This window comes from Pecten maximus, chromosome 9 (assembly GCF_902652985.1).
Source record: "Pecten maximus chromosome 9, xPecMax1.1, whole genome shotgun sequence".
In the NCBI taxonomy this organism is placed as follows: Eukaryota; Metazoa; Mollusca; class Bivalvia; order Pectinida; family Pectinidae; genus Pecten; species Pecten maximus.
The window spans coordinates 39,814,591-39,841,532 of NC_047023.1; the positions used below are offsets into that span (position 1 = coordinate 39,814,591).

Below are 26,942 nucleotides of genomic sequence, written 5' to 3' on the forward strand. Positions count from 1 at the left end.
GGGTCAAACATGTCAAGATCTTTATCCAACATCAGAATAATAAAAAGGCTGTCATTGGTATGAAAAAGAAATGGATTTACGACCGTTGCGAAATAAGTTATATCAAATTATATTGATCATCCTTGATTGCTAGGATATAGACACGCGAGTGGCCGTACTTCGGGAGGAAACAAGAAAACCCGGAGAAAACCCACGTGGTCAGGCAGGTCTCCCCATACTCTTTAACACCCAATCCAGGAATTGAACCACGGCCGCCTAGGTGACAGACATGTGTTACCGCTGTGTCACCCAATCACCATTCTCTTTGGTCAGCAACATGATGTGATGAAAAGCTTTAAGCTTGAAATGTTAAAATCGTTAAAAGGCGTTGGAGTAACCATAATGCACATCCATACTATTAGATCATTAGCATGCTGAGGTGAAGAATTATGTCCTGCTAAATTCTTCAAATAATTTCTTCCGTGAAAGAAAGAATACACAAGTTATGATATTTGACACTTACTAGACTAAAACTTTGATTTTTTCGAAGATAAATAAATTAAAAGACGAGTTTCAATGTTGCACTTTTAATTTATTCATTATAACTCTTTAAATACAATAGACCGAAGCCATACCCCCAGCGCATGCGCCACTGGCCTTTGTCTTATCTAGAACGGAAGCACGAATACATTGACGGAAGTCGATTTCCCAACCTGTACATCCAGCGTCTGTCATCCACACGACAGGATTGTTTAGGTTTGCTCCCTGTGTGGTGGACGTTGGTATTCCAAAACCCATTCGGTATCCGAACTGACGACAGTACACACGAGCATCCCTGTAATCCCAGCCCTTAGCACACAATGTTCCATTTATGCCATACATCTGCATGACCGGACTAGAGGGAAAAGTGGTCGGGGGATGAACTTGTACATCTAAAAAGATATATTGATATCACATTAAATTCTATTGTCCGTACATTGATAAATAAATAGAGGATACACATCGAGTGGTTGTTGTATATGGTATTTCTTTCGCTCGAATTAGTTATTTTTCAAAAGTTACAAAAACACCAGCTTTCATACACAACAACCACACGTTTGTGTGACCTGTTTCTACCACGATTGAGCTATTCTGAAGATGAAATGACCTGTTTTGTGTCAACGTGTGCTTTTTTTCACAATATCAGGTGTAGTGTAAGGATATGACCTAATTTGAAATGCCGCTAATTAATATGCAAAACTGAAAAAAATTGAAATGTATGGAAATATTACAATTTATTACAAATCATAACAAAGTAATAAGTAGGTTTATTCTATCAAAGCAATACATTGATAACATAATCTATAGATATGTTCAGGAATATAAAAAAAAAACATCTGCGAACTACTTCTTGTGTGTTACCATTTCCAGGACATTGTAAAGAGGCCTTCAGGTGTTAGCCAATCAAATTGCATTGAACCACGTGATTAGAAAATAGTCCCGGTCAAAGGTCACCTTGTCAGCCAATCAAAACGCATTTAGAGTTTATTCCACGTAGCGTATAAACGGAATGTTATTCAACAGTTGCAATGATTATTTCGTGCCTAGGGAGTTGAATAACTACCACCTACAGTATTGTGGTAGAAACTGAGTTTACATATTCTCAAAGAAGCCGATCCCGACCTTGCTATTCGATTATTGACATTATCGTACAACTCGATAGCTTTATCATACCGTATTACAAACAGGAGAAAGCGGTTTCGAAAAACCGTACATCTGAACGTTAAAATCAGTTTGATTAAGTATAGGTTAGTTGTTTATGAAAATTGTTCTACCTAGTAAAATCGTTCATGCGTGGCAGTTTCATTTTTTTTCATTGATATATCCACCTAGCTATGGCTGTCCCTTTATCCGAGTAAGACGACGCATTTGTTATGGGGGGGGGGGGGGGGGGGATGCCTCAATGGTTGTCGCTCCGATGGTTATATGTATGTGATTTATATTTAATTATGCCGCTTTATCGATATTTCATTTTCAGATGAATGACACTCTTTCCGAATTGATTAGATGACCGACGTGTTAATTTACTTTCTGGCTTTGATACGCAGGTAAAGATAATGAACAGCAGCCACAAAGACTAAATGAGCAACCATATGATATAAATATTTCTAGATCGTGTATTTTTATAGCTTTAATTAAAAGATATTTTCAATATATAGGAATAGTTTTCCGCGTGGTTATTAAGCGTGACTTTTTAATGAATTGCTAGCATCACTAAGAAGTCATCAAAACCAACTGTATTCGGCATAATAAACTTACTCCATGCGTTATTAATTTCACAACTAAAGATGCCATTCATGGTGCGTCTTTTGTAAAATCCTTTGTAACACATTTTTTTTATTATTATGAAACTAACATCCCAAATTTATCATGCAAACCTACCTGGTCTGGCGTTTGCTTGAAGGCATAGCACAGATGCGTAAGCAGCTGGGAAGTATGGAGCTACACTCGATCTACAGTTTGATGTCTCGGTAAATTGGCAATTGCTCAGACTGGTGGCATTTTCTGAACAATTCATTTGTAGGAAGAATATTCTGAACTTATTGTCGACCGTCAGTGGTTCACTGATAAGTGGAACACCAATGGGGAATCCCAGCTCCTTACACACCATCTCGGCGTCTTTAGGTCCGAATTCCTGGTCACAGACGTGGTACCATCTTTCCTTATGGAAGACTAATGCACTTCCAGTTGTTCCAGTATCACTAGACTGCGTCGAGGCAAGGAACGCTGAGGGTCAAATATCAACGTGGTGTTATTACGGACCATATACTTGCTTACACATTGTACTCTGCGTTTTTCTGGCATAGTTATACTGTTGGTATTGACGTTTTTGCCTTCGTTTTCTTGTCTTTGTTGTTTTTATCGTACACACCTATAAACTTTATCAACATTGTCCATGCTGCACATTATCATTTCAATTTTTATCGTGTACATACAGGTTCGTAACTATTTATCTCGATCATTCATTATTCACGACGTATTCGCTATTTTTAAACACTGAGTGGATTAAATTTTATTGTATAAAGTTCCATTTTGATATACATCTTATCTAAGTTCCATATTGTTATCAATCTTATCTAAGTTCCACTTTGAAACCCATCCTATCTAAGTTCCATTTCGATATCAATGTTATGTAAGTCCCATTTGTTCTCCATCTTACATGTATCTGAGTTCCATTTTGTTTTAAATTTTATCTAGGTTCCATTTTGATATCGATCTTATCTAAGTTTCATTTTGATATCCATCTTATCTTAGTTCCATTTTGAATATGAATATTTCTATTACTAAGCATAGTCCTTTGTAAATTAAACGGCAGCATATCTAAACAAAGAGTAGAACATTGGGACATTAAGCAAACGTTGGGACGTTATCATAACGGTGGTAAAAGAATACCTTTATAATGACGAAACAGTAATCCTGACTAAAGTACGTTAAAAGGGGGCAACATATGAATGAAAATATTGATGTGATTTACTACTGAGTAAGGATAATTCGGTGAGTTACATGTATCTATAGCTGTAGTGTGATTTACTAATGACAATTCCATCAGTAATCTATAGCTATAGAGTTATTTACTAATGGCAATTCCATCAGTTATCTATAGCTATAGAGTTATTTACTAATGACAATTACATCAGTTATCTATAGCTGTAGAGTGATTTACTAATGACAGTTCCATCAGTAATCTATAGCTATAGAGTTATTTACTAATGACAATTACATCAGTTATCTATAGCTATAGAGTTATTTACTAATGACAATTACATCAGTTATCTATAGCTGTAGAGTGATTTACTAATGACAGTTCCATCAGTAATCTATAGCTATAGAGTGATTTACTAATGACAATTCCATCAGTAATCTATAGCTATAGAGTGATTTACTAATGACAGTTCCATCAGTAATCTATAACTATAGAGTGATATATTAATGACAATTCCATCAGTTATCTATAGATATAGAGTGACTTACTAATGATAATTCCATCAGTTATCTATAGCTGAAGAGTTATTTACTAATGATAATTCCATCAGTTATCTATAGCTGTAGAGTGATTTACTAATGACAATTCCATCAGTAATCTATAGCTATAGAGTGATTTACTAATGACAATTCCATCAGTTATCTATAGCTATAGAGTGACTTACTAATGATAATTCCACCAGTAATCTATAGCTATAGAGTGACTTACTAATGACAATTCCATCAGTTATCTATAGCTATAGAGTGACTTACTAATGATAATTCCACCAGTAATCTATAGCTATAGAGTGACTTACTAATGATAATTCCACCAGTAATCTATAGCTATAGAGTGACTTACTAATGACAATTCCATCAGTTATCTATAGCTATAGAGTGACTTACTAATGACAATTCCATCAGTAATCCATAGCTATAGAGTTATTTACTAATTACAATTACATCAGTTATCTATAGCTTTAGAGTGATTTACTAATGACAGTTCCATCAGTAATCTATAGCTATAGAGTGACTCACTAATGACAATTCCATCAGTTATCTATAGCTATAGATTGATTTTCTAATGATTATTCCATCAGGTATCTATAGCTGCTGCTATAGAGTGGTTTACTAATGACAATTCCATCAGTTATCTATAGCTATAGAGTGACTTACTAATGATAATTCCATCAGTTATCTATAGCTATAGAGTGAATTACTAATGACAATTACATCAGTTATCTATAGCTATAGAGTTATTTACTGACAATTCCATCAGTAATCTATAGCTATTGAGTTATTTATTAATGAAAATTACATCAGTTATCTATAGCTATAGAGTGACTTACTAATGACAATTCCATCAATTATCCATAACTGTAGAGTGATTTACTAATGATGATTCCATCAGTTATCTATAGCTGTAGAGCGACTTCTTTACTAATGATGATTCCATCAGTTATCTATAGCTGTAGAGTGATTTACTAATGACAATTCCATCAGTTATCTATAGCTATAGAGTGACTTACTAAGGATAATTCCATCAGTAATCTATAGCTATAGAGTGACTTACTAATGACAATTCCATCAGTTATCTATAGCTGTAGAGTGACTTACTAATGATAATTCCACCAGTAATCTATAGCTGTAGAGTGACTTACTAATGACAATTCCATCAGTAATCCATAGCTATAGAGTTATTTACTAATTACAATTACATCAGTTATCTATAGCTTTAGAGTGATTTACTAATGACAGTTCCATCAGTAATCTATAGCTATAGAGTGACTCACTAATGACAATTCCATCAGTTATCTATAGCTATAGATTGATTTTCTAATGATTATTCCATCAGGTATCTATAGCTGCTGCTATAGAGTGGTTTACTAATGACAATTCCATCAGTTATCTATAGCTATAGAGTGACTTACTAATGATAATTCCATCAGTTATCTATAGCTATAGAGTGAATTACTAATGACAATTACATCAGTTATCTATAGCTATAGAGTTATTTACTGACAATTCCATCAGTAATCTATAGCTATTGAGTTATTTATTAATGAAAATTACATCAGTTATCTATAGCTATAGAGTGACTTACTAATGACAATTCCATCAATTATCCATAGCTGTAGAGTGATTTACTAATGATGATTCCATCAGTTATCTATAGCTGTAGAGCGACTTCTTTACTAATGATGATTCCATCAGTAATCTATAGCTATAGAGTGACTTACTAATGACAATTCCATCAGTTATCTATAGCTGTAGAGTGACTTACTAATGATAATTCCATCAGTAATCTATAGCTATAGAGTGACTTACTAATGACAATTCCATCAGTTATCTATAGCTGTAGAGTGACTTACTAATGATAATTCCATCAGTTATCTATAGCTGTAGAGTGACTTACTAATGATAATTCCACCAGTAATCTATAGCTGTAGAGTGACTTACTAATGACAATTCCATCAGTAATCCATAGCTATAGAGTTATTTACTAATTACAATTACATCAGTTATCTATAGCTTTAGAGTGATTTACTAATGACAGTTCCATCAGTAATCTATAGCTATAGAGTGACTCACTAATGACAATTCCATCAGTTATCTATAGCTATAGATTGATTTTCTAATGATTATTCCATCAGGTATCTATAGCTACTGCTATAGAGTGGTTTACTAATGACAATTCCATCAGTTATCTATAGCTATAGAGTGACTTACTAATGATAATTCCATCAGTTATCTATAGCTATAGAGTGAATTACTAATGACAATTACATCAGTTATCTATAGCTATAGAGTTATTTACTGACAATTCCATCAGTAATCTATAGCTATTGAGTTATTTATTAATGAAAATTACATCAGTTATCTATAGCTATAGAGTGACTTACTAATGACAATTCCATCAATTATCCATAGCTGTAGAGTGATTTACTAATGATGATTCCATCAGTTATCTATAGCTGTAGAGCGACTTCTTTACTAATGATGATTCCATCAGTTATCTATAGCTGTAGAGTGATTTACTAATGACAATTCCATCAGTTATCTATAGCTATAGAGTGACTTACTAATGATAATTCCATCAGTAATCTATAGCTATAGAGTGACTTACTAATGACAATTCCATCAGTTATCTATAGCTGTAGAGTGACTTACTAATGATAATTCCACCAGTAATCTATAGCTATAGAGTGACTTACTAATGACAATTCCATCAGTTATCTATAGCTGTAGAGTGACTTACTAATGATAATTCCACCAGTAATCTATAGCTATAGAGTGATTTACTCAGGAGTAATTGAACTGAAGCATTGTTATAATTATCTGAATACAAACATTTTAATATTGATCCTTTTTTGATGATCAATTGCCTGATAAAATATCCCAATTAATACTATCAAAATCAATAGATTCATGTCGAAAAGAAGTGAGATTGCAAACGATCCCCATTAAAATTTGAGTTCAATATTTCTGGTAGACATTTCTTTTCATAAAAGTCTTTTTGCATACCGTGTTCATAGCATTCTACTCCAGCAAAGCTTTTTCCACCGGCACAAGCGGGAATATTTCCATCGTTGGCCCATCCATCATTTTTACACTCGAAAATACTTTTTTCTCCCTTGGCGCACTGTACGTTTGTCATAAACGTTGTGTTGTAAGGCGCCTCCAATCCTCTGAAATGGAGATACTTATCAAAATAATAAGTCAAGCATAAAAAATAGACATTATGGAAATTTAATTCAAATCGAAAGATTAAATTGTGTCCCGTATGGTAATGAAATAAATATTAACTTTGTTTCTGGTGATGTATGGAAAAAATAACTGATGTATCAATTATAGTAAATTTCACACGAACATATTAAATTGTATTTTATCAATAAAAAGTAGATTCCGGTAGTATAGTGTATCTATATTGGTACTTAAAGTGATGTGATGCGCCAGGATTAATATATAGTAAAATAAGTAATTCAGGAGGACCTCATATCTGCTTTGTTTTGTATCTCTGTATTTGTTCCGCAAGTTTCCTTAACTTTATTTACGTCCCAAATAATTTCACTTATAAAAACCTTATATGCATTATCTATAACATGAAGTTCATTCAATATTGAATTGATAGAGCAAAACTGCATCATATCTTTAAGTCGCTAAAATTAAAACAATAGATATAAAATGATATAACATTATCGGTACACAAAATCCAATAAAGTAGAAAATAATACACAAAGGAACACATATTGTTATCAAAACACACTTGACATTAACTGACTTCTACAAAGATCCTACGACATGGAAATATGATTGACAAATATGCTCTACTCTGAACTTTAAGTCAATGAATCTTGTATTAAATACAGTAGAGAACTCACCGCATGTTGTCACCGTCCGCATATCCCAGCTGTTGACAAGCCACCCTCGCGTCTATAACGTCCCACTCGGTGTCACACACGCCTCCCCTTAGTCCGTCCATCTCTATCTCTAGTCGGCCGACGCGTGGACTTTCCTCTATCAGTCGGAGTACTGGAGCTATAACATTGCGATGTGATAATGCAGCATAATCAAACATGGTCTAAAAGTCACATGTTCATTCCTTTTTCGCCTCTTAAGTGCTTTGCTAAAAAGAAAATTCCACATTTCTGTGTGCTTAAAAAAACAAAAATCTTGACGTTAATGTGTTTGGCAATAAAATCAATACGCTCTTTACCTTTATACTGGTAACATACAATGTAGAAACCTCGTGACTTTTTCAGGGTAGACAAACCAAGAATGCATTACCTTGACGTTGGTGACAGAGTACCCCGGCGACTTTGACGTTTTTGTCGGAGTAAATACAAGCCTGTTCCAGACGATTACAATCATTGAGTTGTCTCTCATTTCCCAAACAGTTCACAGACCCCAGTACAAATGGTCCCATGCTGGAATTACTCGCAAACGCGTATGCTACACCACCTGGAATTTGCATTTGTATAAAAATCGTGATAGAGAGTTTTTACAAATGTTTCATATCATCAAGAAATAATTCTGACTGACAATAATAACTTATTCCTACTTAAAATACATGTGTGAATAATAGATATTGATGATCTTGTATCTTTTCTGATAATTGTAGTACACATATTTTGGTCATTGCCATCTTTCTGTTTTTCACTAAATCTGAAATGTTTTAAGTACGTGTTTATATGAAAACAAACTGTTTCATTCATTGTGTTGGCCCATTTTCAATTCATAACACACCGCCATTGTACATATTATGACACTAATCGAATTTTTACTAATCCAGTCAATGAACAAAATATGTATCAGGGTTTATATGCAAAATATTATACTGGCAAATTCATAGGAAAATATGCCGATTACGTGATAAAACTTCTTACCTGCATATCCAAGCTGTCTACAAACAACACTAGCATCTTGATCATCCCAGGTGGAGCCGCACACATTTCCCCAGATTCCCGCTGTGTTGGTCATAACCAAACCAGTGTTTTGGTCGCCTAAAAGTCTAACTTCGTTGCCTGGAAAATAATACTAGTACTATATACATGTGTACGATATTTGGCAGATTTAAATGGTTGATGGCATCAAGGTTAGTTTAAGTATGTTCACATCACATAGCAAAAATATAATGTATAGGGGTTGTTTAAAACCATGAAAATGTCCAACAAATTCCTTACTTCCTGTAGGCATTGAGAGGTGGTTTCCCTGTTAAATTCAGCTGTTATTCTTTGAAAGTAATTCTTCAAGTCTCTTTGTTCAGTTATTTTCTGAGGATTATGATATAGAATGTTCAAGGATTTCCACAACATACCTCCTGTAATGGGAGTATTAGAACACACGACAGCCCCGTAGTTATATGGGTATTGGTTGCACGTGTTGGAGGACGTGCACTGTCTAATAGTGACCTCTGAACCCGAGCACAAAATGTCTCCTTGTATATACTTTGTGTGTACGTCATCAACTTTGCCGTAGGTTCCTATCGGCAGGTCTTGGCCGTACTGGAACCCGAGTTCTCTACAAACGACGACGGCGGCATTGCGATCGAAGCCATCCCCACATTGGACACCCCAGATCTTGTTGTCGTCCAGCACATACACTATCCCGTGATTCGGTCCTCCATTGTCAAGTCGGACTGTAACACCGGGAGGTTTGTCACATTATAACAGTGAAGTACACGTGTTTGGTTATGTTGATTTCCAATATCAATATAAAAATTTCATTTCTTTTTAGCAATCATAGTGGTTTACTGGAAAACGTACACCAAATATCAAATAAGGGAAAAGAACCATGGACATACATAATGACATACCAAATGATGGCGTACATATTATTGTGTAAATGCTTACATATGGTATTTAACTTCTTGTTAATTTCCTCATTTCAATATTGTTTAATTCCATATACCGGTATTCAAAGGAAGCTATTTGAATATTGTATACATGGTTCTGGTTTTGGTTGCGCAAGTTAGACATTGTGTATTAAAAAACTTACCGATGTTGTTATGGCACGTGACTGCCGCGTCCTCTGTGTGAACACAATTGTGTTTACCCCACTGCGCATGTGGACATCTATCCAGCGCCGTTTCCTGTCCATTACATTTGACGTCATCGAGGAAAATTGAACCAGTACCGATACCGTACAGGTATCTCGCCCTCCTAGCCTATAAAGGAAAATGATGGTTTTGTTATCATTTATATTCGTGTGGATGGAATTAGTTATACAAAAAGGCCGATTTTCGTTTGGTGCTTATCATACATACATGTCTTCCTCTGTTCTGTATGTGGATAGAATTCTTATTAAAAGAGCTGATAGGGGGAATCATAAAGGGGGAAGCATAGAAGACTTCCCTTTTCTACGTATCGTAACACCTGTTAAACGGATTCAAATGTTAACAAAAGGTTGATAACACCTTTTAAACCCTTATTTGTATGTAGATTTCCTATTTACAGTTATATACATATAAACAGGATCGAAATGGAGTTATAGTTTTCTATCAGAAATGCATGTATTTGCAAATTAAAATTTTCTATTTGTTTCCACTGCAAAATATTTTTTGGGAGTTTTTCGTATTGACTATCACTTTGGATCATCAAGTTAATAGAAAATACATTACACCCATATGAACACGTTTATATAATGTAAAAGGAGTTTTACCGCTCCCCACTTGTATCCCATCTCACGGCAGACTACGTGAGCATTATAGTCCGACCAACCGTCATTGCATACTGTGCCCCACGTGACACCATCCTGCGACACTTCCACCCGTCCCTCATGTGCATCTCCTCCTTCTAGTCTCACGAACATTGCTGTAAATGAATGTATATTTCATTGCCATAGTACCTACACTCAGTCGACTTAAGTAGCTACTGTATTCTTTAAAGTTAATACTATTTTCACCACACGCATAAATAATAGTAGTAGCAATTTGATGAAAGCGAAAAAAAGGGTTTTTCTCACCACGCCAAAGATACCAATCATAATGTGCAATTACCGATATCAACTATTTACTAATGACTTCATGGACGTTCCATTGCCCTGGTATTGAAAATAACTTCATTATTCATTTATTTTCAATGTATCAAAATTTGTAGAAAGGTTATTTGGTGCAGTTTGGTATAAATAAATTACGTCATGTACTAGAGCAATTGTACTACATACATATCAATTATGTGACCTACTAATTAGTATTCACGTGTCTTCACCTTTTGTTTAACTGCTCAGGTTAAACCACTTTACCTATAAACCCGCCCCATGTAAAATGTATATCAGCATTATGTTCTTTGCGTCTCGCTATATTTATAGCCCATTAAATCATTCTTTTTATCTTTATGAAATAAAAACTAGTCTGTCTCAACTTACCTGTTGAACTGCATATAAACGACAGTAGTGTAAAGGCCTGTATTGTTATACTGATCATGATGGCTGGACTTCCTTTGTTCACTTGTAGCTGTTGTTTGTTAGTTCTTTGCTCGATGGAATATAGCTTTCAAATATAATATTAAATAAATAGACATACGGTTATCACTTATGTTAAGCTTTGAATTTTATCAATACGTGTATTTGCAGTAATTTACCCTTGTGGTGTTACCAACATATGTTCAAATAACGTTATATAATATTTCAAAGATAATTGTAAATGTTCAGATTTTATTTCAAATATAACGCAATGGTAACAAAATTATGTTGGTGCAAAATATGTATGATTAATATTGGACATGCAAACTTTTCTTAAACAGCAAGAATCTAACTCGTTATCAGCCGACGTGACAAAACCCTCTAACAATCAGGATAGGTATATAGCAGTTTATCCCTCATTGACATAGATACATACATTGATACAAATACATATCAGAATTTCATATTGCGATTTTAATGTATAATAAATGTTACTTACTTGTATATCTTGTCCAGTTATCAAATTGATGACACTTTGTATTTCCAATCAAACAGTGGCCATCGTAGTATATATCATTTCACCACACACTTTTCCTCATCACTGATGATTCGAACATCTCCGACAGATAGGCCCACAGCCGAGGACAGTCTCTGTTAGTGATGTAGTCTTAGCTGTGTACGCACATTTATTTTATGCATAAAACATAGTCATTGTATCTTGATAACTATAATTTCGTTACCCGAAGTCGTTTCATTCAAGATTTATTTAACAGTTGTTAGTGAATGAATCAGAAGATTCTATCATTTCATATCAGATATATATATATATGAACAACAAAAGGTAAATATATTGCTGAACGAAACGTAGGAAGTAATTGTGCTGTAAGAAAAATGGGGAACACTATATGGTATATTTCATATTTTCATATGTTCAATCAATTACAGGATTTTCTCTTATTATATATCAAGTGCATTTTCTATGCAAATTTCACCTATTAGAAAAATAAAAGGACAGCGAACATAAATGATTAGTGAAAATTTCGTTGGGAAAAAAAACTTGATTGTAAACCAGAGGTGGGTATCGTTTCGATTTCCACCTGATTTTAAATACATAAATAAATAAATAATAAATAAATAAATAAATAAAATGAATAAATAAATAGACGTTGAACATGTCCATATGTGGTATGGGCTCCCAGGACGTGGTTCGTTGTTAAATCTTCCCCTAAAGGTCAAATGTCGCCATTGTTTTATATATACAGTGTACCTTACCTTGTTCGCGTGGTGTCATCATTGTCCTAACATGGATTGCATTTCAAAATACGGCGTACAACTACCGCCTGAGGGCGATCAGTTATTGTAACCTGTTGACATCACATGTAATTAAATTAGAATTAATGTTAGTGTACAAACTGCTATACTGAAACCGTCAATCAATAGAATAGCCCCCGGTTAAATTGAAATCTCTCTCATAAATGTGAATAAATATGAAATATTAAGGACTGTGTTTCTTTGCATGTAAATATGTGATATGTATACGAGATAAAGGGATCTATCAGATCAACTATTTTGAAAACATCTAGGGAAACAAATAGTATGTTACTAGTATTCTAGGGAATTCTTAGGCGGACAATGTTGTGTCGCCCTCAACAAGATTCACAAGTTTGGCAAATCAACCAAAGACAAAGACAAATGGTGGCTATTGTATACCAAAAGGATGTCGGCGTGTATCTGTGTCTAACCTAATATTTCAATTTAGTCAGCCTTTTGTTTTCTACCATGTATCTATTTCTAAAGCAATATTTTGATTTGGTCAGTTAATGGCTTACCACCATGTATCTCAAGTAATATTTTAATTTGGTCAGCCATTGGTTAAACACTATGTATCTAAAGTAATATTTTAATATAGTCAGCCTTTTGCTTTACACTATGTATCTATGTATAGCCAAATCTTCCAATCTGGTCAATTTTCAAGTTCTTCACTCTGCAATTAACAGACAAAACAAACAAACAAAAATACATTAGACATTGCAAAATCTAGGTACTACATTTGTAAGCGACACGTATCAGTGTGTATGGTATGTAGACTAACATCATTATGATAAACAACAATGCAAAAAGCTTGACGTTTAAATGTCTTTATATAACATGTACACAAAAACATTCTGGGTGTATACGAAATATGCATGTACAGCCATATACATGTAGGAAGATGGACGCCATGGGTACTCTAGGATTGTGTAAAGACAAGTAAGTTATATAGTAGTTGTGAAGGTAACGTATCGACACTGTGTAATCTGGTGCATCATGTATATTTACGCATGTATTTTTCCGGTTAGACGCGTCACAGTGATGTCATTCTTCCAAATAACTGTCCGAGATCGGAACAGCTAAGCCAGACGACCAAGCAAGCCTGGACAATCTTTTTTTTTTGTTTTTTTTTATTGTTATTATTATTTATTTATTTTTTCCGATGTGAGACTTCCCTGGTGTAGACACTCAGCATCACACTGGAACATTGTCAACATGACAAAAGAGGAAGTTAATTGGCAGAAGCCTCTGATCGTGGTCAATATCACTGCAGATAATATTATGGTGTGTAGATCATAATGCATGACAATAAAGACGGCTGGGTTTTTAACTTTTATGTTATCATGTATCAAAACTCTTTACGTTGATGAATGATTATCATTAGTGACCCTTGGGAAAGTGGTATATTTTGATCTTAATTTTACATTTAATAACCATGTTCTTGATAGCAATAGTAAGACAATGGGGAAATACTAAATTATTTCCTTTACACTTACAAATGCTACTACCATACATCTAACAACGTCTGTTCCAACTTCATTCTATAAAAATTCTGATAAATATAGTTTTCAGTATATTTCGTTTGTATCTGTCGTTTTTCTTATCACCGTCTATACCAACATAGTCTCGACCATAACAAATCCAAACAAACAAAATGAAACATAATGCACATATTTTACTGTAGCATCAGTGCCGTCATCTACAAATGAAATACTAAGTAAACCATACAGATACATATCTAACCGTCAGGTATTTACAAACAAACGAACTTACTAGTTCAGACCGTATGATAATAATTTATGTCACCTATCTATACTCGGACTTCAAAACGTTTTATCAAACATGTACATACTTGTTTATACATTTTCAGGCGTATCATGGCTACAGCGCTAGTGGTAACTTTTATTCCTTCTGCCGTTCTCATATACGTTACGATGGAGACGGGTGTTATAGATGAAATTCCAAAGATGGCATCTGCCTCTGGAGTATCATATACAACAGATGGACTAATTCTACAGAGCAGTATGCTAAAACCACGGCAGGTTAATATACATTTCTATAGCTTTCCTAGATGGTTTAACATTACTAACGCGTTCAGAGGATGTCCTAGTAATTGTTCATTGTCTACTGGAACTAAACATTACCATGAAAGAGATGTGGTGATATTTTTTGGTCCAGGTCTGCGTAAAAATCCTGTGCCGAAGAGACGAGGGCAAATCTGGGTCCTCTATGGAAAGGAGGCGCCGCCAAACCACAAACATATAAGGAAATGGAAAGGACTGTTTAACTGGACGATGACGTATCGTAGGGATTCAGATTTTCAACATTTGCACGGAGATTTTCAGAAATGTCCGCATCCGTCAGCGCGACTACCGAACATAACCTTGAAGTTCACCACAGCATATCAATCCATAAATGCTTCAAATTCAGTGAAAACCTTGCCTTCTACAGCTTGGTTTGTCTCCCATTGTAAGACACAAAGCAAACGTCGAGAGTATGTGGGAATACTCCGAAACACACAGCCCGTGGACATCTTTGGAGCTTGTGGTTCCAAAGCTAACAAGTGCACCAAGGGAAAGGACAATGAGTGTCTTATGCCATACAAGTTTTATTTGTCATTTGAAAACTCCTTATGTCGGGATTACATCACGGAAAAGGCTTTGAGCATGTATATCAAGACACAAGACACTATACCTATTACACGTGGCAATGGCGGTTTAAACTCGTTATACTTACCGCCGGGATCTTTTATAGATACCATTGATTATCTCGGTCCTGACAAATTAGGACAATTCCTTAATTACCTTAGTAAAAATGAAACATTATTTTTGCGGTATTTTGAATGGAGAAGACATTATAAAGCGAGCCTTGATATTTTCCAATCGTTCTGTGAACTCTGTAAGCGAATGCACAAGCCAGGTGTAAATACACGTTATCGGAGGGTGTATAAGGATATCCATGGGTGGTTGTTCGGATCGCGTGATGTCAAAATCTGTACAAATCCAACAGATCTACTCAAGTAACTTCCAAAGGTCTAGTTATATCAAAGTAAACCTATTTTACCGATAACTTTGAAACAACATATTCACTTTCTTTATCAACTTTTGTTTGTCCGGATAGAACCGCTTGATTATTTAGACAACCAAAGTATCTAGATATAAACAACGTTGTTTGGCAGATGCCTGCGCATACTTCTTCACGCCCGATATGGGGATATCGAACTCCGGACGTCTTATATAAAATGAAGACGAGATGCATTTTTTCTTAAATGTAACTAATTCAGAAAATGAAAAAAAATAGTGGTTTTGAATTAATACAAACACTTAGTGTACAGAATATGAGAAAACTTTTTAATTTAGGAAAGCTCTTATGTTAACTTAAGAGCTCATTACTTCTCTTTTTCTCTTTTATAAATTGTTCGTCTCTCCACAAGATTGTCTGTGTGTTTATTTGGATGTTCTTCTGTTTGATAGGCCTTTGGCTAACGGAGATAAAATACAAACTAAAAAATCCGATATTCACTATTCTATTCGCCCAATATAATCCTGAAATTCCACAGATATTCAAACAAAGGGGCCTCGCACAATAGCATGATTAAATTGGATATTGGAATAACTTTTGAAATATTGTGCAAAAAGACACAACCTTTACGATATGCTGAATATTTAATAAACATGAAGTTGTTTTCTTGCAAACTTGTAATTAGCATCATATTCCTAGTACATTGTATAATGAATGGAAACGAAATGGAGGCCTCTGCTCGGTCTAAATTTAGATATTTTCCGATTTTGATGAAATTTGTTATATATGTACAATGTAGGTACATGTACATCATGGGACACCGGTCACTCTTTTACCTCACTTTCATATTTTCACAAAATGGCCGCCATTTCCTGTCCTCTGATTGGTCCAAATTGAGATATTGTCTAATTTTAATGATATTTGGTATGTAGGGTTATTAGGGGACTGCAAAATCAACTGAATGGGATTCGTTGCCATAGCAACCATACGGAGGCTTCTGATTGGTCGAAAGACCTGGAAAGGGGTTGAGATATATTTCAGGAATCGTAATATGGAATTTGATTCAATACTGTGTGTGTTGTGGAGATAGTATTCGACACATGTTTTTGCAATGTTTTCAAATGGAGGTTTAGCAGTAAATACTAATTCTATAGGATATCTGTGTATTTTAGACAGTGCTTTGAAAAACCACCGGTCTACGGTCAGTACCTGGCAACTGCCCCACGTGGGTTTCGAACTCGCAACCCAGAGGTGGAGGGCTAGTGATAAAGTGTCGGGACACCTTAACCACTCGGCCACCGCGGTCTACATAATATCAATAGTATATTCATTGAGATACTCTGTGGTCTTTATACTGGTACACAAACCTAGAAGCTTGTTACCTACAAGAGTGTATACTCTATATAATTTCTACTTATTATTAAACTATCAGATATTAACGATTGAATATTCACCTATTGTAATTTGAGTCATTGACTCTTTTATAGATTACGTTATTGGTATACTGAGCTGATAATTTGGTGTATGTCTAGATATGTCATCAAATTTGAGATCTCCATTACTTTGATTGGTTGTTTAGTGATCTGATGTATTAGGCAAACTGTAATATCACCAGAGTTTCTGATAAATAAGCTGCTATAGTAATGGAGAAGGAGAGGGAGTCGTTCAGTATGTGTGAATTCCAGTTCCAGTTAAAGTAAATTATTGTCCATTATCATAACCTCTATTTATTACAATTGCTTATGGGTAAATATCCCTTGTTATTGTTATTTTGATGATGCTATTTAAAATTATAGAATTTCAATTTATTTCTGGACTATTAGTCATTTTTCCATAGTCAGTAGTTCCGATACAGCGATTTGAGATAGAGGAGATACATAATGTACTGACTTTTAGTCAAAATCCGGTAACGAGTACCAAGATATTGGATCAGAGATAATCACTTGGTTGTTGGAGGTGGTTTGATACAACGACAGCAGAAACATGTTATATATCATGTATATGTTTCTGCTCGGCAGTCCTGGTCAGACTTTACCACCGTGAAACAGGGTTTTCAAGCAGAGCGACAATATCAAGACACAGAGATTGGAGATACGGATAGGAAATGTCAGATAATACACACCTCATACCAAGAAACCCTGTTTCGTTACAATATGTATATATTACAATGTGTTATTCACTGAAATTTTGTAAACTATAACTAAAATTCCCTATTGTATCGGTTTTATGAATATGTATTATATACAAAGTGTACATGTAGGTCTCACATAACCAATTCAGCCAATCAGCTAGTGTTTCTCCTGAACCAAGTCCCTGAAGAAAATGTGTTCCTTAGGTTTTTTTTAGCTATTCCCTGCTGAGTAACTACATGTACATGTACACACATGCAATGGGTACTTTCTATATACAAGAATAAAAGGGTATGGTCTTGAGACTTTGGAAATTAAAAATATACACTCCGAGAATAAATAGAAAGACGTAGGATTCCAGGTGTAAAAAGGCGAGAATTCCCCAGTCCACTGTATTTATCAGGGTTACTGTCTTCCTAGCCTAAGTTTCATCTGGCCCCGACACCATGTCTGGGGCACACATGGAGTCAGGGCCAGAGGAAACTCGGGCTACTGTCTTCCAAGTACACAATGTACTGGTCGTGCTCTTATACGCCATTATAACTATCCAATAACATCATTTTTCTGATCGAAAAATCTTCAAACTTCAATTTGATATAAATTTCACAACACTTAAACTTCAAATTAACGATTGAGGGGATGGAGTCATTCGAAATAACATATTATGAAATAATTAGTTGTGTGATACCTATTCATGAATACGCCCAGAAACAAAGAGTTCTTTCCCCTGTATACGAACTCTTCGTCTACTTTCGTTTCATGTTCACATGCAATCGCGGTCGGCACTCAGCTGAATAAGTTCTGTAAAATGGAACAAAAGACAACGGAATCGGATGAAGGAAATGGTTGGTTTATTAATATGTGGTTGTAGTTCACTTTTTAGTTATGTTGTTAACATGTCTATAATCCATTGTGACTACAGTCCATTTTAATTAAAAACATCGTTATCATGTCCACAAGTACCTGTGCCTGTAGTCGGGGCTGGAGAAAACTCGGGCTACCACATCCTATGTCATATTATTTGTAACAGACCTCTGTGGTCCAATATAATGATCACGTCCACAGTTAGCTACTGTTTTAGTGGGAACGTATTTTACACTGTTCAGCTTACAACAGTAGCTACATGTATACATTTGTATATGTACATGTACACTGTAGATATAGATGTACATGTACTATAGCCTAATCCATATCAAATACACCGTATACTATAAGACCATGTATGTTTAATGCATATACTTAATGTATATAGCTCTTTGAATTGATATATTTAATAATATTGCATTCTAGTGCATGTATCAGTAAGTCATTTTCGACAAATATAAAGAAAGATGGAAGCAGAATGGTGATACTTTTGTATAAAATGTAAATTTTGGCTACTGGTCCAGAAGTTTTTATCAAAGGGCACTTTTGGTGTAGCAAGCCTCTCAATATTTCAAATTATACGCCAATGCAGTCAGGGCAGACTGAGACCTCTCATTCTATATGAGTACATAGTACACTTCTGATGATACATGTACATTGGTTGAACTTTCATAAGATACTGAAAGTCACAAATGCCATGGATGTAACACATGGACATCTTCATAAAACACATGGTATTGGGTGAATTATTAAGACAAAATTGATAACAAAAGAATGTTATATTGTAGTAGAAGAAAATGTCAAGAAGTTATCAGACTCACAGCGTGCTCGGATTGAAAGAAATCGTCAGAGGGCTTTGATGCTGAAACAAACAAGGTTGTCGACTAGACCATACACAACAGAAAAGCCAGGTTCATCAGGGTAATTACCTTTCAGATGTCTGAACCTCAGGGAAAGACTTATTGGTCCAATGGTTTCCTAAGCATTTCTAAAATAATTCTTTGATAGTGTGAATGATACAACCGTAGAGTATGGAGAAGATTTTATTTCATGTATACTTATATCACTTACAGTACTGTACCTGTATCTCTCAAGAATCCCATGTTATTCATATACTATACATATATCAGATTATACAAAATAAAGAAAAATGATACTTGGATTGTTGCTTCTCCTATGGTACACATGTATATGGTTTCTACAGATCACTATCTATGAATTTGTAATAAATGGGAAAATGATTTTGATACTTTAGATGCTGTACTTTACACTGACACAAATTTATTTTCCTTTTGGTTTGTCTTGTTTCTTTTTTGTTTTGTTTTATTTGTGTATATTTTTCCTGTAATTTTTAGACAAAAAGTAAAAGCACCCACAAAGATAGTAGATACTGGTGCAGGATTCTTCCTGGAAGAAGAAGAGGAGGAGGAAGAAAGAACTCGGGCTAAAGTCCAACATGCATTGGGTAAAAACATTTTATCATTGATGACCTATAAGTAATATCAATGTCATGATAAAAAAATATAATTATATCATTATATCAATAATACATTCTAGTTACCATTCGGTTATTTACTCCAGTATCAGTTGTGATATCTGTTGACAGGCCCTGTGATTGGAGTTGACCATCTCCTCTGTGAGAGCTGTGAGAAGGAGTTCATGGACTCGTATCTACATACACACTTTGATGTGTCTATCTGTGATAAATGCAAGTGAGTATACTGTATGGCCAACACCAAGATGTTTATGGAAGTATAAAAGAAAAAAAAGGTAATATTATAAATATTTTTTGTTTATTAGTACAATTTACAAGCAACTGCACATATTTGACAAGAGTTTCAACGATTCACATTTGTAAAGAATTGTTAAATTGCTGTTTGAAGGGTAGGCCTAATTATGTCCATGGATACTAAACTATATAAGAAGATTTTCTTCATGTTATTATTTTGTATGAAAAGTGTATAAAAAGGATCATAGGGTGCATGTTTCATTGTTCAATTGCGATTATTTGAATATCTTTCTTTCTTTTTTTATTTTTATTTCACAGGGAAAATGAATGATGACAACCCTCTCATTACTAAAACAGATGCTAAGAATAAATATCTACTAAAAGATGCTGATTTTGATCGAAGGGAACCTCCTTTAAAGTTCATTGTTCGTAAAAACCAGCGTCATAACACCTGGGGAGATATGAAGCTGTTTTATGAACCTCAGGTGAGGCACAGGGTCATGTCTAGTCTTATATTAGAAAACATAGCCAGAAATACCTACACATGTATGTATACATGTATTACATGCTGTAGTTGACATCAGTTTCTATCATAAGCAGGCAAACATGAACATACCCACAGTCTTCTAAAACATGCATGCAGCTTGTTCACTGGAAGCTTGTCCGGATAGGTTGTTATAAAAATAAATACAAAACCTAAAACAACTGAGTATTGTACATGCTAGAACAAGGGGAAATAACTCATTCATTCCTAAGTTTAAATATAAACTAACGTTAATTATGTATTCTAGATTCAGTTTATCACGCATTAACATGAATCTTGTACATGTAGTTAAATTTTAGTAAAATTATCTAATATTGCTATTAGAATATATTGTGCATAGGCCTACAATGTATATATTATATGTCTATCTTTGAAAGCTGGATGATAGTTGTATTCTTGGGTTATACAAAAAAAAATATACAATCTGTTTCTTTTTCTCACAAATTAATGGAAATTTGGAATCCTGCTTAAATAATGCATGCAGAGTTATTTCCTTTCGAACAGTTCAAAAAAGATCAAGGGGTGGAGACTTATATGTACATATATGTAGGTGAAATTTCATTATTAAAGCTGTGTATATCCCCTACGTACCAGCTCCCGCTAAAGAACTGGGTGCTTTCTGCTGTTGTACATTGTACTGTACATGTATATTCTGAACAAAATGTACATGTACAGTAATATGTGTTGTTTTCCGATTAAGTGTGATATTACATATATTTCATCTCGGAAGATATATATGTACCTTTTAATTTTCAAAGTTTTAGTTTATAAGTTTACTTATATTCTTTTTTTATCTTATACTTTTGTATAACTTGTATCCTGTCTTAGGTATACCAGCGAGCTATTGAAGTCTGGGGCAGTGAAGAAAGTATAGAGGAAGCTCACGATAAACGGGCAGAAAACCGGGAAAAATCAAAGCAGAAAAAGTTTGATAAGAAAGTTAAAGGTGAGTGTAAGCTGTACAAAAAGTTTTTAATTTGAATTATAAATATTGACAGTTTGAATTTCAAAAGTTTCAGATAAGTATCGATAGATATATTATGACACAGAAATTACAGTTCATATCTAACATTACACATCACATTGTTCAGATATTCAGTCACTTGGCTAGGTATTCAGTGTACTATTTGAAGTTGAGAATATACATGTATGTTAAACAAAACCATTTGGTAACATTTAACTTTATTGCATCATTTATTTCTATCCCTACACACAAGAACAAAAAATGTTAACAAACCCTTCTTTAAAAATATGTATGTTTATGGCAGGCATAGATTATTAGATACATATGTGGTTGTTTCAAAATGAAATAGGTTGGGAATTGATTTACGGTGGTGGAGGATAATGCTGATTGATACATGAATTTTAAGGCACCTTGATTTTTCCTCTAAATAATTCTTTGATTTGGATAAGCTACTGTCAAAATGGTTCTAATTACTGTTATACAAAAGGACAATAATTTAAAATATGATCCACTGATTACATAGATTTTGATTTGAAATATGTTGCTTGTATATATAAGCGTAATTTATTTGTTACATGTACACTGTATATTGAGTTGTCATTAATCAGGAATTTTGCCCTAATTGGCTGGCCAGCAGTCAGGAATCTTTGACTGACCAGCTGTTTCCTTTTTTATGTTTCAGAATTAAGGCATGCCGTTAGGAGTAGTCTTGTTAAGAAGGACAGAGGACCACACGTTCACGAGTATGGAGACGAGGTTTACAACGAAGCTGAGGACGAGTACAGTAAGACTTGTCAGACTTGTGGACATGTTTCTACATACGAAAAAATGTGAGCCTCAAATTAGGTGTGACTCGTGAAAATCGCAGGACTTAATTGCCATTTGTAACTTAATGGAATTGACCATGTTGTGTAGGGTTTCTACAGTATCTACATTTCATCTGTAGTGTATGGATGTAAGTTAATGATTTAAGAGGAAGTAAGTGCTAATTTATTACTGAAAATATGTGTGCATGAAATGTGTGTGACAGACTCGGCAATGAATTTAAGAGAGTGCAAAGAATGTACACAGAAATAAATTAACATGTACAAAAAAAGTACATATGTATGTACATTAGTGTGTATATAAATGTTGTATTTATCAGGGTGTTTTTTTAGGGATTGGATGGAACAGAAAAATCTTCATGTTTTATATACATATGAAATGCAATAAAGCTTGGTTAGTTAAGCTCCTAGTGTACATGTATATATTGCATACAGTGTTGTCATTTTGAAAAAAATTCTGTCTTTTTGTTCAATTTTAAACAATTTATCGTAGAAAGAATTTTCAGACAGTATATTCATAGTTAAACTGAGATATATATTGCATTGTTTTCACTTTTCGTATAATGTATCTTAAAGATCTCGGTCAAAAGAATCAGTGTTTTTTATCATGATTGGAGTCATATGAGGAATAGAATCTTGAATTTTTGCTATATGATTTTTGGTCATAAAATTCTGTAGCTCTTTGTAAGGGTAATAATAATAGGAATACTTCGTACATAAAGATTTTTTTTCTTAAACTTTATGGTAATTATCTTTATTTATTAAGTTTACCACTACATGTATATAAAATATAGATAAATGTACACATGATTGCTATCTGCAGGCTTTTTCCCTCTGGTTATCAACAATGTGGAATCATTTAAAAAATAGCTTGGAGACATATCTAATACATGTATATTGTACTTGTATATCTTTCATGACAAATTAAGACTGGGCCAGAAGAAACAGAAACTGCCTCAAGTCTAGAATTGGGGGTCAGTGCTCCTTTGTGTTTCAATGAAATTCTAGATGAAAATTGACAATTGAGATATTCTATTATCAATTATGAATAAGACATGCAATTTACATACCACTTAACAATACACATAATTTAGATATCTGAATACTCTGTAGTCAATGTTCAATCACCATCTACACTGTATTATTGTATTACAAGTTTATACCATTTCGTTGACATGTACATGTACATGTATCTACCTCAGACTTATCTTAACTTCAGATGAAAAGCACAAAAAAGATAAATTTGTGTAAGTGTATATGATTTAATAAAATTTTGTCTATTTTACATTTTCATGCTTTCAAAGTAGTACTTCTATAGTAAAAATGAGGATGCTTCAATTCATTAGGCTGTAGAAGTACTCTCTCACTGATTGATTTCCTTACTTTCACGTTTCTTAAAATGACTGACCTTGACTTCCTTTCAAGGTCACAGCTGTTAAACTTGTTAACACCTTTAAATGACCTCTTCTCAATAAACAAGAGGTTCAGAGTGATGATATTTGGTTAAAAGCGTACTAGAGTGAAAATGTTACCAAAGTTGTTCGAAAGAATGACATTAGCCTGCTTTCAAAGTCACATGGGTTGAATAACTTGAAATTATAAATCAGCTTTGTCTTAAAAACAATGAGGCCTATAACCATGGTATTGGGCCAGTTTCATGCTGGTATAAGGGGCGACATTTAAAAAAAAAACAATGGCCTTGGTAATTAATGTCGAGGTCACAGGGGTCAAATGTGTTAGAATCGTAACATGACTTATCAACAACCGGAAGGCCCAGGGTCATGATATTGGACTAGTACATCTGTAGCATGTTAGGATAAAAAATACAATGTCTGTTATCTGTTTGTTTAACTAGGTCAACAGTTATATGCAAATTAAACCATTGAATAAAATGTAACTAGGACTGAGTGAACGGGTGGTATACAGTGGTTTGATTAGTTCTAATGTATACGTGAATGAAGTAATTAAATTTGTATCAACATTTGATAAGTATATGGTTATCTTTGTGATTTGTAGTAATAATGCTACATTGGGTGAGTACAGATTTATCTGTTTATTGCCGACTGTAGTAATAATGCTACATTGGGTGATTACAGATGTATCTGTTTATTGCCGACTGTAGTAATAATGCTACATTGGGTGATTACAGATTTATCTGTTTATTACCGACTGTAGTAATAATGCTACATTGGAAGATTACAGATTTATCTGTTTATTGCCGACTGCAGTAATAATTATACATATGATGAGTACTGACTTTTCTTTGTATTGCCGACTGTACTAGCAATACTTAAATGTGGAGCACGTGCTGTGTCCGTCGTCCACCCGTGCTATGTCCGTCGTCCTCCCGTGCTGTGTCCGTCGTCCTCCCGTGCTGTGTCCGTCGTCCTCCCGTGCTATGTCCGTCGTCCTCCCGTGCTGTGTCCGTCGTCCTCCCGTGCTGTGTCCGTCGTCCTCCCGTGCTGTGTCCGTCGTCCTCCCGTGCTATGTCCGTCGTCCTCCCGTGCTGTGTCTGTCGTCCTCCCGTGCTGTGTCCGTCGTTTCTCGTGCTGTGTCTGTCGTCCTCTCGTGCTATGTCCGTCGTCTTCCCGTACTGCGTCCGGCGCCCATTCTCGCCATGCTGTAAGGATCATGGCAGCATAAATACCATTATCCGAACACTGTCCATTTACATGTATGTCGTAACTTAAATTGTTTATTGGATCATTTTGTCTCGATGTCCTTAAATATTAGAAAATATTGAAACATTATTTGTTCACATCATTCCATGGAAACATGTCCATACAAAGCATGGCCACAAGGTATTTCGACATCATTAAGTGATGTATCAAGATTTTTTAAAGAATTTTAGAAATAATGAAATTGTATAAGATATTTTACAATAAATCTCATTGAAATTATAATGGATTAAAAACCAAAGCGTACATGAGATAATGATGTTCACAAGGACATGAGTACATGTATCTCAGTATCTGTAATATACACTAATGAAGTACTGTGGTCCCCCTTCCCAACTGTACCTACAGTAGGTGGATATTGTAGGGAATATTTCTACAAATACTGGATCCATAGATTCCAAACAAGAGGTACATCATGTCGGATTTTATCGTATAAAAGGTCTCCTACTGATGCATAAATCTGCAGCAATGTGGAATGTAATCTTCTAAATAACCCCTGGATCTATAAACAAACAAGACAAAGTGATAAAGTCCTTCGTATTTATCAATATTCCGCATGCTTACCTAAATCATGTCTTATATGTCTGATACATCAGTGGTGTCTATCTTACACTGTCAAGGTCAGACGTACAGGTTGTCAATAGAATACATAGTCCTAAAACATGTATAGAGGATGATGTTCCTCGCGATATACGAGGATCATCCTTGGCACAGACATTTGAGTAAAACTGAAAGTAGTGGAACTATATTGCCTGTATCAATACAACAATGACTCCGCGATGAACTGACAAACGAACTCAACATATTGGGTATCGAGAGATGTAGGTTGATGAATGATATCGTGATCTCGCCGAGGAATATCCCGTTGGAATTATTGAAAGGCATCAGTAAACTCCTTTATTGTTTTACCGGGGTTTTGATATTTGATTTGATGGTTGCTATGGGGGCTAACTTTAACTATCCGGAGACGGCATGAATATTTTGTGAAAAAAAAGTTTAAAAAAAGAAAACAACAACAACAACAAAACCCAAACATTTTGGACTTGGATTTTTTTATGTCAAATACATCGTTTTGCATCATTAAACTCCTATATAATTGTGCTAGGTTTCTGATATTTGGTTTCAGGGTTGTTGTGGGGGTTAACTATTGCTATCAAAAGTGGAATATATTTCATAATAATGATAATTTCAATGCTTTCAATAATGTAAAACCTAATTTAAACTCTGTATATTTTACCTTTGAATATTGTATTTTTTTGCTTAAATATCGGTACCATTGTATTGCAATATAGATTCCGCTTGGTGACTTCGCCCCTAATTCTAGTGTGGGATACATGATAGTATGAGGCGAGCTTGTACCGATGTCGGTACATTTGTTACTGTCAGTCTGCGTCATCTCCAACTCTGATAACTTGAATACTCGGAAGTCAAAATTCAGATCCATCAGCAAAAATACTAAACATAAAATGCTCTCGGTTACCTCGAATTCCCGTGAT

The 26,942-nt window shown here is 34.6% G+C and overlaps 3 protein-coding genes across 3 annotated transcripts; 2 read left to right on the forward strand and 1 right to left on the reverse strand.

Moving 5' to 3' along the window:
- Positions 1–550: 550 nt before the first annotated feature.
- Positions 551–12,149, reverse strand: LOC117335186 (deleted in malignant brain tumors 1 protein-like). The gene is made up of 11 exons (XM_033895169.1): positions 11,882–12,149; positions 11,347–11,470; positions 10,642–10,793; positions 9,979–10,147; positions 9,299–9,619; positions 8,868–9,005; positions 8,269–8,442; positions 7,863–8,019; positions 7,006–7,169; positions 2,401–2,745; positions 551–911 (listed from the first exon to the last, which is right to left on the reverse strand). Exons 2-11 carry the CDS (start codon positions 11,402–11,404, stop codon positions 589–591), a joined length of 2,001 nt encoding a protein of 666 aa, XP_033751060.1. The 5' UTR covers positions 11,405–11,470; positions 11,882–12,149; the 3' UTR covers positions 551–588.
- A 2,222-nt stretch (positions 12,150–14,371) lies between these two features.
- LOC117335187 (alpha-(1,3)-fucosyltransferase C-like) lies at positions 14,372–15,814 on the forward strand. Its single transcript, XM_033895170.1, has one exon. It carries the CDS (start codon positions 14,493–14,495, stop codon positions 15,714–15,716), a length of 1,224 nt encoding a protein of 407 aa, XP_033751061.1. The 5' UTR covers positions 14,372–14,492; the 3' UTR covers positions 15,717–15,814.
- Positions 15,815–18,598: 2,784 nt separating this feature from the next.
- Positions 18,599–24,750, forward strand: LOC117335188 (DNA repair protein complementing XP-A cells homolog). Its single transcript, XM_033895171.1, is given in 7 exon segments — positions 18,599–18,688; positions 19,496–19,628; positions 20,063–20,172; positions 20,314–20,430; positions 20,755–20,921; positions 21,809–21,926; positions 22,627–24,750. Coding segments are annotated over 7 exon segments (834 nt in total). The 5' UTR covers positions 18,599–18,651; the 3' UTR covers positions 22,779–24,750.
- Positions 24,751–26,942: the final 2,192 nt, after the last annotated feature.

Excerpts from the sequence above, each read along its gene's own strand:
- LOC117335186 (XM_033895169.1), bottom strand. The coding sequence starts at position 11,404 with ATGATCAGTATAACAATACAGGCCTTTACACTACTGTCGTTTATATGC. Across the intron at positions 10,148-10,641 it reads TGGGATACAAGTGGGGAGCG|GCTAGGAGGGCGAGATACCT; the intron begins GTAAAACTCCTT and ends TTTCCTTTATAG. Across the intron at positions 912-2,400 it reads TCAAGCAAACGCCAGACCAG|ATGTACAAGTTCATCCCCCG; the intron begins GTAGGTTTGCAT and ends ATATCTTTTTAG.
- LOC117335187 (XM_033895170.1), top strand. The coding sequence starts at position 14,493 with ATGTCACCTATCTATACTCGGACTTCAAAACGTTTTATCAAACATGTA.